Source organism: Sus scrofa, chromosome 4 (genome assembly GCF_000003025.6).
Source record: "Sus scrofa isolate TJ Tabasco breed Duroc chromosome 4, Sscrofa11.1, whole genome shotgun sequence".
NCBI lineage: Eukaryota > Metazoa > Chordata > Mammalia > Artiodactyla > Suidae > Sus > Sus scrofa.
Window position 1 is genome coordinate 25,796,846 of NC_010446.5, and position 12,586 is coordinate 25,809,431.

General features: G+C 31.8%; 1 protein-coding gene across 6 annotated transcripts in view; it reads left to right on the plus strand.

The window, feature by feature from the left end:
* The window catches only part of CSMD3 (CUB and Sushi multiple domains 3), a 1,223,593-nt gene that overhangs the window by 1,148,982 nt on the left and 62,025 nt on the right, over window positions 1-12,586 (plus strand). For all 6 annotated transcript variants that reach the window (XM_021090582.1, XM_021090583.1, XM_021090584.1 and 3 more), the window contains 3 exons: window positions 1,791-1,964; window positions 4,693-4,875; window positions 8,320-8,496. In XM_021090582.1, the coding sequence (XP_020946241.1) occupies window positions 1,791-1,964; window positions 4,693-4,875; window positions 8,320-8,496 (534 nt within the window). The remainder of the gene's footprint in view (window positions 1-1,790; window positions 1,965-4,692; window positions 4,876-8,319; window positions 8,497-12,586) is intronic.

Consider the following 12,586-nt stretch of genomic DNA (forward strand, 5'->3'; position numbering starts at 1 on the left):
GTCTTTATGAGATACCTAGAAGGAAGTATATTGATTGTATTATTTGTTTTGAAAATGTACTTCCCTATATTCTGCCAACTCAATGCCCAAATGCCATTTTTATTAACATTAAAGTGATTAATATTTCTCTATCATCCATTTATTTTGAATCTTCAGGGAGCAGATAGGCTATTAAAAGCAGATATATGTCATACTCTAAGATGTTCCATGAGAGGCAACTATATTTTTATTTTCTTTTGTACTAATATTACAAATTTCATCTGAAGCAAAATTGGTCTTATATAAACAATCACTAGAGCTTCAAAATACTCGAGAATTTAGACAAAGCTTTACTTAAAAACATTGACTTTAAATATTTATTACATACAGATACATGCATATATGAATGTAGTGTTAATACAGATCATCCTCCAAATCAGTCAGCATTTGAATGTGTTTTGTAATATGTTGTTGGAGTTATAGAATATAAATAGAATAAATTAAAGTGAATATGCATATAATTAATTATGCATATAATTAGTGAGAAAATAATTAATAGAAATAAATCAAGATTATGTGAAGACATGGAAAAACAAACGTGAATTCTAGGAATTCAGTCAGCTGATAGGTCTCAAATATAGTCACATCTCAGAGTTGATGAATCTTGGACATGATAGGAAAGAAAAGAATTTTATAGATTGAAGGAGTAGTGTATTGAGAAATCATTGTGCAAGTAATTTTTTGGTTATAGTAAATTTCTAAGTTATAAAATTATTTTATAATGATGTTTTATTTTGAGGTACTTTATATTCATGGGGTAAGTTTTTTTGACAAATTTGTGACATCATTCATGTACTCACTCATGTTCTAATAAAAACACAAAACTTTATATGGTGTAAAGGCTTAAGTAATTCATTCACTTAGCTTTGTGAGACTACAATATTAAAGTTAAAAATCCTTTGTGGAATCTGTAAACATGATTTTCGTAGCTCTCTTATACATTTTATCCATTTTTATTTCCTGTGTCACTTCTTGGTAGTGTAAATTATTACTCAGGGGCTTTATTTATGACGCCTTCTGTGCTAGTTGGGAATTTGGAGTCATTTTGTGCTGGATATTTTTCCAAGTTAAAGCTAAAAGTGGTCACACAGTATGCTACCAAGCTACTAATAGCTTATAAAGAGAATTCTCAGTGTATTAACATCGGATTCTGTTATGCTTACCTGTGTTTTGGTTGATAATCCACTAATTATTCTCTTTATATAGTATAGTTTATTCATTAATGTCCTGGAGTGGAATCATTCTAGACTACATTATATGTAATCTAGATTGTGTTACAGATCCATCTTCATTCTTCCCTTTCCCTTACCCTTAAAGTTTTCCCTTTTAATTTCTGTATGGGCTCATTTTGAATTCTATATGACATCCTATGTCCTTAATTAGCCAATCCACATGACCCTTCTCCCTAACTTGCACATCCTTGTCCAGACACATGTACTTCAAAGCCATGCATATATGCAAATTAATCACCACCCCCACAATGCAACCTTAAACTGACTCAATCATTTAAGTTTACTTAAAATGTTCCTGTCAAACTCATGCTCAGACTGAGAAGACTAACAGAATAACTCCTACAACTTGAACTTGTACTTCATTGTTTTAAAAGCCAGCTTTCACATAAATGTTCGATTTCTGGAGGTTATTTGTATTAGACCAGGTAATTTGCTTCTGATTTATTTCATAAAATGTTGGTGCAGGTTGTTCGATAGGAGATATAAAAAAATTTTATATTCAATAATTATGTATTGTAGTGATTGACTGCGGACACCCTGGCGTTCCTCCTAATGCAGTCCTGTCTGGTGAGAAGTATACCTTTGGGTCCACTGTTCACTATTCCTGCACAGGAAAGCGTACCCTTCTAGGCCAGTCATCAAGGACTTGCCAATTAAATGGCCATTGGAGTGGATCACAACCTCATTGTTCAGGTACCACTTGGAAAATTCAACAATATGCATTGGAAATTACATTTTGATGATGATGATGATGATGAATATGTACACAAAACAATCTAAAGAGATACCATAATTTCTTTACAATCTAAAAAGATACAGCTTTCTCATGAGAAAAGCTGTAACATTGTAGATTTATTGGAATTCTTCTTAAGGTAATGAATTTAGAACAAATTAATGCTGATCTTGTTGGTAACTTACAGGTATATATTTTGAACTGTGTTTAGCTAATGTAAGTGCTTACAAGATGCCACTACGTGTGAAGTGAGTGCTTTTATTCACTACGGTAGTGAACCACTCAAGCTCCAATAAGTGGTCATGGGCTTGGATTTACTATATGATATGCATGTGCTTGGTGGGTCATTATGTATTGTCATGTAGGTATAGACTTACCAGTAGTGTGAATACGTAGGCCCCCACTATCAGGCTTTATACCAAAATGAATAAAGATTCAAGAAATAACAAAAAATGAAAGCATCATCATACCAACGCTCATAGCAATAACAGCACTACTAAACCTCTATTTTTATATACGACTAGCCTACTCCTCCTCACTAACCATATTCCCATCCACCAATAACATAAAAATAAAATGACAATTTGAGCACACAAAACAAATAAAATTACTCCCTACAATAATTGTACTATCAGTTGTACTAGCTATTCCATTTTAGAAGAATAAAATATAATTTTTCCCAGAAGGTAATGTTATATCAGTGATTTCCTTTTAGAGTTCAGTTCTTATAAGCAATTGATTATTTTAGCTTTGAACTGAACTTTGTAAGTAACTGATTACTTAACAATATAAATTTAAAATAAACCCTAAATGTTTTAAACTGAACTAAGCCAACAAGTTTCATGAAAGATATTTATCTATATTAATGTTATTTGATATTAATAAGCAATAATAACTCCTGAGTCTCTATAACCCCAAAATTTTTTTTGGAGTAAGTAAATACTGTCTATTTGTAATTAATAATTTGTTCACAGAGTACTTGATAAATCTTTTCTGAGCTGTTTAAGGTACTGTTTTCTTTCAAAAATTGTATGTCAGTTTTAGATATCCCCCTACTTGATACTATTTATTTTACCTAATGCCAAATTTTGGTGCTTATTTTTCTGCCTGTTTTTTTTTTATTATTATTTGTATGGTTGTCCATTATCTTTATATTCTCTCTCTGGAGATTTACTGATAATTTATTAGGAGTTGTTTCACATTGCTTTTCCTTTAGAGGCAAAGGTTGTGAAATGGTTACTTAGTTTCAGATTCTCCTTGTGGTTTTTGTTACACCCTGTGAAGTAACTGCCTGGGACTTTAAATTTAACCTATGGATCTTGAAAACTATGACAGTTAATTAACTCAGATAACTCAACGTAATACATGCAAACGTACAAGCACAATCTCTCTCTCTTACCATTTATTAGGAAACTACTACTGAATAGTAAAAAAAAATGTGTTCACATATATTTAAAAGTGAAATAGTGACCTTAAATTTTTATTTGTTTCCTCATATTATCACACAAAAATGAGGAAGGATAAAGAAGAATTCTACATAAACTGGACATGTCCGAAAAGGCATCAAGATAAACAGAAAAACTTTTTAATCCTTTTGTATTCAACTTTCTCTTTTTCTGTCTCCCTTTCTGTGTCTCCCTGTTTATTTCTTTGTGTGTGTGTCTTTCTGTCTTTGTCTCTCTTAATGTATACTAATACTGTGATGACTTTAATTGGAATTATTTAAGAAAGTATAAAATGACTGAGTAAACCCTTAACACTATAATTAAAAAGAGAAAAATCTAGTCATTAACAAAATCCTTATTAAGAACTTAAGTCAGAGTTTCTAGTCTCTGTTTATAGTTTATTTTTATATTTTCATGTATGAGAAGTATGCAGTTCATTCATCTTTGGTTAGTGATCATTAGTTTAGAGCAGAAATACTCTATTTTGCCATTTAAATTTTCCAGTACATCACAAAATTCTTATTTATCAGAAACTGACTTTAATTCAGAGAAGGAAAGTTGAGAATTACCAAATCCGTGTTTTAAATTTTAATTGTATAAATTATTAATTTATATTAATTAATTATTAATTGTTATTTGAGCCCAAAGTACTGTCAATTATAGATTTTCCATTAGCTTGCTTAAGAACTAGATTCTAGAAATACTAATGAAATGTTTTTAACTTACTGAATGTCTCAAATATCACTGATATGGAAAATAACACCATAATCTGCAATTATTTTTTTTTCCTTTAGGCCTTTTCTTGTGACTAGAGTCAGATGGGAAATATGAATTACTCCTTTACCCAGTTAGATTATCATGTTAAAAAAGAAAGCAATATGCAGGGAGTTCCTGTTGTGGCTCAGCTCTTTGGGAACCCAAATGGTATCCCTGAGGATAGGGGTTTGATCCCTGGCCTTGCTCGGTGGGTTAAGGATCCAGCATTGCCGCAGACTGTGATGTAGGTCATAGATGTGGCTTGGATCTGGCATTCCAGTGGCTGTGGGGTAGGATGATAGCCGCAACTCTGATTCGAACCCTAGCCCGGAACTTCCATATGCTTCAGGTGCAGCCATAAAAAAACAAAACAAAGACAACAAAAAAATTCACAGAAACAAATGTTTGCAAGAATGCTGGACTAAACATGAACTTACTTAATAAATGTTTATTTAAATAAGTTAACTTGAACTGCACTGAATTGCAGGTGATGCTACTGGTACATGTGGGGATCCAGGTACTCCTGGTCACGGTTCTAGACAGGAAAGCGATTTTAGAACCAAAAGTTCTGTACGTTTTGCCTGTGATACTGGTTATATCCTTCATGGCTCAGAAGAAAGAACATGTTTAGCAAATGGCAGTTGGACTGGAAGGCAGCCAGAATGCAAAGGTAATCTCAAATAGAAACTAATAATATTGAGAACACCGAAATTTAATGTATATCAAATGCAATTGGGTACTGCTTGTGAAATGACTCCTATCACTTCTCTTTGTCCTCAATCATGGAATGAAAGCAGTATTATTCTAGTTTTACACTGTCCTAAAGAGATATATGATAGGTAATAATTATTAAATTATTAAAAAATATCTCTCAGGAGTCATATATACAAATATGTCCACGGATCACAGCAGATCGCTGGATTGGAGAAGTTAAAAATATTTGGAGTTCTTGCTGTGGTGCAGAGCATTAAGGATCCAGTGTTGTTTCTGTGGTTGGCACAAGTTTGATCCCTGGCCTGGCACAGTGAGTTGGGTTCCCACATTGTCGGAGCTGTGACACAGGTCACAGCTTCAGCTCAGATTTGATCCCTGGCCCGGGAGCTTCCAAATGCCACTGAGTGTGGCCATAAAAAATAAAAGTGATTTTTTTCCCCTTTGTTATAGTACTCTGTATTATTGACACCATAAGGAAAAAATTAGACTGTTCTTACATCAGCAATGCCTCAGGGACTTAGTTTTCAATTCATAGAAATGGAAAACTATAGAAAGGTGCCTAAGTATAAATGATATTTTTATTTATAGATATTTCTAGCAAGTAGAATTCTTAAAATTTGGAGTATTTAAGCAAAATTATTAATTGTTCTGACTCAGAGTTAACCTAATTAAATCTTTACAAAATTGGGTAGAAAATGAAATGTCACCCCAAAATTATCCTTATTATTTAAATTGTTTTTTAGAGATTATTTTAGTGAAAAAACTAGACTTGTAAAGGTATTTATGAAACTTAGTGTTATATCACATGTATCAGTTTTATAAATAGGAAGCCATTCTCAATAAAACAATTCTTAACAGTTTTTTATTGTATTTCAGAAAGTCTTTGTTATGTTTAAAATTAGTATCCATATTCTAGGAAAGATAGTTTTCTTTTTTAACTGGACTAAATTTAATATTAATTGAGAAAATGGCAACTCAGTTTTGTATTACAGGTAAAGGAGTTGAGGAACAAACTTGTTGAGCAAAAGACAGTAAGACTAAATTATTCACTTTATTTCTCAAACTTATTCTCCAAAGGCAAAATCTTTATAATGAGGTTCTACATTATGTGGGTGATATCTAAGCCAGCCCTTTGTTTAGCTGAACTGTAAAATATTTTTTAGATAAAATGTAACCTGATACTGACCTTGTTTGTTTACCGTACACACTACAGATAAAACAGAACTAAGGGTTTTACCAAATGTAACAGAATTAATATTTTTCTCATAATATCGAGCTTATTCAAATCACTTAAAAAACAGATTCTAGTAAATGAATGGAAAGAGAAAATGAACAGATAATAAAGAGGAGCAAAAAATAACTATAAACTGTAGAAGAAATTCTACATAACTACTAATCAGAAAATTATAACTAAATATCCAACAGTCATTTTCACCTATGAAACTGTAGTGTAGTTAGCTACAAAATTAGAACTTTAAAATATTTCTAAAAGATTTTTATTATAATATCTAGATTAATTTGGTAAAACTCATGTATATGTATAGAATATATATAGCTTTGATTTATTAACTCAGTTTTGAGGATTTTTTTTTCCCTAAAGAAAATAAAAATATTAAGGAAAACGCACAATCATAAAAAATGCATTATTTGCCTTTCAAGTTAATTATAACTGACAAAGGTAGGAACCGATCTGACAACATTAGGAAAAATAAGATATAACTGTAAATTTACATAACATAATAATGTATTATCAGTATAAATATTAGAATAAAGACCATGAAGCAATATGACAAAACATAAATCATATAAACTTAGTTAAAAAGAACTATTCAGAATTATGCACTCTATTAAAATTATGGGAAATAATATTCACTTGCGAGAAGGAATAAAAGTCATATACTAAAAATGTTAGTAGAATGGAGTAGTATACTTTAAGTATTTTTAATCTCTTTATTCCAAATGTTTTGTAATGTTATATTGCTTTAGCAATTGACAATAAAATATAAAATCTTTCATAGAATTTGCTTGATAAAACTCATGTGAAAATTAAAATGTCAAAAGAATGTGCTAAAATAATGTAATAGAAAATACAAATTTAAGAGTGTAGCATTTTTTGATAGACAGGGTTTTTAAATTGATGGTACATGATGTTGGAGAGGATGTATGAAAATAAGCAAATTTTCACACTATTGATACAAGTAGTATTGTTCTAATATCTTAGGTAACATTTAAAAATATTTTTATAAATTAAAATTATCCAGAAATTCCACTTTCAGAAATTTATGTTAAAAGATAGGACTAACGTACATAGTTGTACATGCAAGCTATAATATATTGTAATCAAAATGATAAAGAAGCTAAACTAAATGTTGTGTTGTTTAACAGGAGATTAGTTAGGTAGATTATGAATATACATATAATTGAAAAGTATCCAGTCAGTAACCTTTAAGAAAGAAAGATGCCCTGTTTTTAATGTGTAAAATGTCTAAGTTTCCTGTCTACACACACATACACCCAAACATATAGCACCACCACAAAGGTTAGACAAAATTAAGTATTTAAGATGCAGCAAGGGATTTATGTGGAACTTTCTGAAACTGTAGTTACATTTCAGACAGGTAGCCTTAAATTTTGAAAAATATTCAATGACTTCTTTTATTACAACAAAATTAGGTATTGCATTTGACATAGGCTTACTTTTAAGATATTTATAAAATTCACTTATGCAGTTGATGGCAAATAGTTAAACAAAATATGGAATTATCATATAAGACATTTATGTTTGTGACTATTTAGGATATGTTGAAAACTTAATGAAAACCATTCCTAGAATTTAGTTGCTTTGTTTTTACTCAGTTTATTTTTTTGTACACTTTGGTACAGAAATAGGGATTATAAAGATTTAATCCAAATCAATTTTATACTTATATAAATAAACACATAAATCGGTGCTTATTATATTTACATTGTATATTTTATATCTATTGTCTTACAAGTATAATTATATTAAATATTTGTTTCTTCTCATTACATATCTTCCAATTTTAGCAACTTCCAATGAGTTGCTTTTAAGCAGAGACGCATAAAATCCTTCTTTGAAAGATTTTGTAGTACCTGAAGAAAATATTCTTAAAAAAATTACCGTGCATTATTTTTACCAAAACAAGTAACAAAATCTTAAAAAATAGCTTCTATATAATTGGTCTCCCAATAAATAAACTAATAATATCAATATAAGTTTATCTTGAATTTTGACTCCTTGTAAAAGAGAATTCACTTATTTTACAGATTTTATAGCTCATTTGGATAATTTAAAACAATCATTTATTCCTTAACTTTTTTTGAGAATATTCACAAATGCACTAATTTTATATACACTTTTAACCATTTTGTTTTATAGCTATTCAGTGTGGTAATCCAGGGACAACAGCTAATGGAAAGGTCTTTCGGATTGATGGCACAACATTTTCTAGTTCAGTCATCTATTCCTGCATAGAAGGATATATCCTTTCTGGACCTTCAGTTAGGCAGTGCACAGCCAATGGAACATGGTCTGGAACTTTGCCTAACTGTACAAGTAAGTTTATTCTCAATGTTTTGAAATATCACTAGCCACATGAAAAATACGAGTATATAAACATCATGTATGTGTGTCTTTTGTAATTAGTCAACCATGCATGGTTTTGAATATTTATGTCGTCTTTGACATTAAAAAATGATAGTAGTATTATGGTTCAAGTGTACACTAGTGAGTTTAAGAATCACTTGGCTTACTAAGGTATTACATTGGCAAAGAAAACAGGGATCACAGAAAATCAGTACTATTAAATGTAATTTTACAGTATTTTAAGAATAGAGATGAATTATTCGGTATAATAAAAATTAAAAATACAGGAGTTCCCATCGTGGCTCAGTGGTTAACAAATCCGTCTAGGAACCATGAGGTTGTGGGTTCAATCCCTGGCTTTGCTCAGTGGGTTAAAGATCCAGCGTTGCCGTGAGCTGTGGTGTAGGTCACAGATGCGGCTCAGATCCCGCATTGCTGTGGCTCTGGCATAGGCCAGTGGCTACAGCTCCAATTCGACCCCTAGCCTGGGAACCTCCATATGCCGTGGGAGCGGCCCAAGAAATAGAAAAAGGACAAAAAAAAAAAAATTAAAAATACAAAGAATGCAGTTTTGCCAATCTAGCACATATGTTTTTTTAAAAAGCAGACTGATTATTTCTGGGTTCTTGCTCTATTGTAGGAAGTCCTGGTAGCTGAATTTTCCCTTTTGAGATGTTAGAAAAAGTATGTCATTTTAGAGATTCAGCATCATAATGAAGTTACCTAATTGATGGTTTTTTAAAATGTATTTAAATGTCCTGTGTATAAATGGATGCCTGTATATGGAAAAAAATATAATTTATTTAACCAACAATAATCTATCCATTTTAAAAGCACAGTTGCTGTAGTTCCAGTTATGGTTCAGCAGGTTAATAACCCGACACTGTCCCTGAGGATGCAGGTTCAAACCCTGGTCTAAGTCAGTGGGTTAAGTATCTGTCATTGCTGTAAGCTGTAGCATAGATTACAGATGTGGCTCAGATCAGGCATTGCCATGGCATAGGCCAGCAGCTGCAGCTCCAATTTGACCTCTAGACCAGAACTTGTGGATGTAAAAAGAAAAATATTAAAAAATAAAATAGTCATGGTTGCTTATTTTCATTAATAAGAACTACAATGACATCATGTAAATCATGACATTTTTTAGAAAGAGCTATTTTAAGATATGTTCAGATATTTTAGGAATCATGAGAAGTCACTGAAGCCTCTGTGGTGAAACAGGCTCTCAGGAGACTAATGCAAGTGCCTTGTGTATTGCAATTTGGACATATTATTCTTTGCTATGGGGCCATTTTGTGAATATCAAAGTAAATGGTCTTAAGTAAAATTTATAAATGAAGACCATGTTGCCTCCTGGGCCCCAAAAGGTATTGAGCTTCTTTTAATATTGTGAGGCCAAGAAGGTCAGCAGTTCTTAACAGAGTCAGTGGTAGAGCAGCCCTTGGCTGACCTAGTAATTCCCAGAAATTTACGAAGAACACAGGCATTGTACTATGTGTGAGCCAATGATCCAGCCTCTCCTTTTTTCCTGAATGAATGGGCTGAAATGAATCTACTCAGAGGAGGATGCTATTGAAGTAATACTATGTCATATTTGTGATACTGGAGAAAGCTGGTTATAGTTAACATCTTGCCTGCAAACATTGTGTGTGTTGACAGGGTTGTTGACATACCCCATGTGTGTTGTGCTTCTTCAAAAGTGAGGGCAGACTATGGCTGGAAGGTTGTGGAAGTAATAGAACACATCAGCCAAATCTTTAATAGAAAAATATTTTCCAGTTGTTGATTTGAGTCAGTTACAAGTAATATTCCTGACCCTGTGTTAGCACCAGATACTGTTATATCTAAACTTTTGGGTAGTTCTTTGTTCCACCCTGGGCAGTTTTCTCATGGCTGAATCAGTAACCTGCCGAATCAGCAACCTGTTCCCCTCTAGGTCTCCAGAGAGCGCTTTCTGTGAGTGTCCTCTCTTGACCTCTCACAGACTGTCTACTTTGTTCTTTCCTGTCTGATCTATCTTTTCAACTCACAGAGTCTGCTGGGCTGTGCACATGGAACTCTTCTCCATGCCACAGCCTGGAAATTCTCTTTAGGCAGTAAGACGTGGCAATCATAGGACCCACCTCATTTGTTTCCTGTCACTAAGAATCATTGTACTTCATTGTCTGCCTGATGACACCTGTTTTTTTTTTTTTGGGGGGGGGGTGTTGTTTCAAATGGAGAATAAGTTCTTCTCTATTTCTCAATCTTAAAGGAAAGAAGTCCTCCTACCTTGAAGTGTCTCATTTTTGTAATAAGGAACAATCTAACAGTTAAGAAATATGCTTTCCTGTTTCCATACTACACCACCCAATCTGAGCCTTTAAAACTCTTCCTCAATGCATTTTAAGTATTAGCTCAAATGACATGTTTGACAAAAGCCTCCTCAGGATACTTCATTCTCATATCCCTTTTGCTTAAAATTGTTATCTTTATAATGTATAAGTATTTTATGGCAATTCCTTATACTACTAATCTGTAAATTTTATAGGACAGTAGCAACCAGGGCTGTTTATCTCATTGACTCTCTAGAATGGAGCACAGCACCTGATCCTGACTGAGTATAAATTTGTTGACTGACTCAAATATCTCTCTGAATTTTATTTTTGCTCTTAGAATATATGACTTTCCAATCCATTCCATTTTCAAATACTTGCAGAAGGGGTTTGTATTTTATAGACAACATAACACATAGTTTCTGGCATATAGTATATTTTTAATATAGAATTATGAGAAAGATTGAAATAATGAATATATTTAGAGTAAAGGAAATCTGCTAACATATTTTTTCACAGTGACAGTTTCACTTATTCATGGATAAATACATAAATCTTTTATTAAAGGTGTTTTCCAATTTTAGTGAAATAAAGATAAACATATCCTAAGTCTTGAGATTGAAAATTCCATCAATTGTTTTACTGAATTGTCTTTATTTTTCCTTAGGAGTTTTTAATCAAGTTAAAAAATACTCAGTTCAAGACAGACTGGTAGCAAATAACGTATCAAAAATATTAAAGAAAGGCTCTTTTTTATGTCAATTCTTCAAGGAGAAATATTTGTTGAATAAAATATTTTCAAGCATTAGCTTTTAAATGCTGAAGCTAAAAGCAGAATTTTAACAGTTGACTTATTTCATAGGCAAAAAAGTGCTAACACCTCATTAGCAACCCAAACCAAAAGCAAAAATAAAAATATCCTCCAAAATGGAATTCAATGAGAAGTTTCAATGGAGATTAAAACAGATCAAACTTCTGTAATTAAAGAATCTAGCATACTGAAAGTTTTTATATGTGGTCATCAGTTAATTGGAACCAACATTTTTGAGTCCTTCTCATTAATTTTCAGTGGAAGTTAATTTAAGCATATGCTTATAGAATCATAATTTTGGAGCAGGAAGAAATTGTGTCCTAGACTCACATGCGTAAGTCAGACAAACTGAGGCACCAAATCATTTAACTGACTTACTGACTACCAACAGAGCTCTCTATTAAACAGTGGTTTCTATCATATCAATGGATGAAATTTCCCATTCAATGAATTTATTTATTTCTTACACATACCAGAAATGTTAAATTCAAATAAAACATTTTAATAAATTTAGATTTTATATAATTGCCTTTTGTAGGCACTATTTTTCTAGTGTTTACATTCAAGGACCTAAATTTGAATTAATTAAGTTAGGTATGAAAAAGTACTTAACTAAATTTCCAAACCAAATTTTTGATTTCAATTTGAAAAACCCACATAAACAAAAGAAAACTTTTCTTTTCATTCAAAGTGTTACTGTTTCTATTCATAAAGGAGAATATTTGCCACTGCACATTTACCATTTGTTAGCATTGGTGTTAAGTGCTTTACCTACTTTCTCTCACATTTCTTGTAACAAATTTATAAAGTGTATACTGTTATCTTTTCAATCTCATATCTGAAGAAATCATAACTTACAGAGAAAAATATAACTTTCTTTCCTGCTGTAACATAGCCAATAAATGTAGGATCTAAGATTTAAACCCAGACCAAG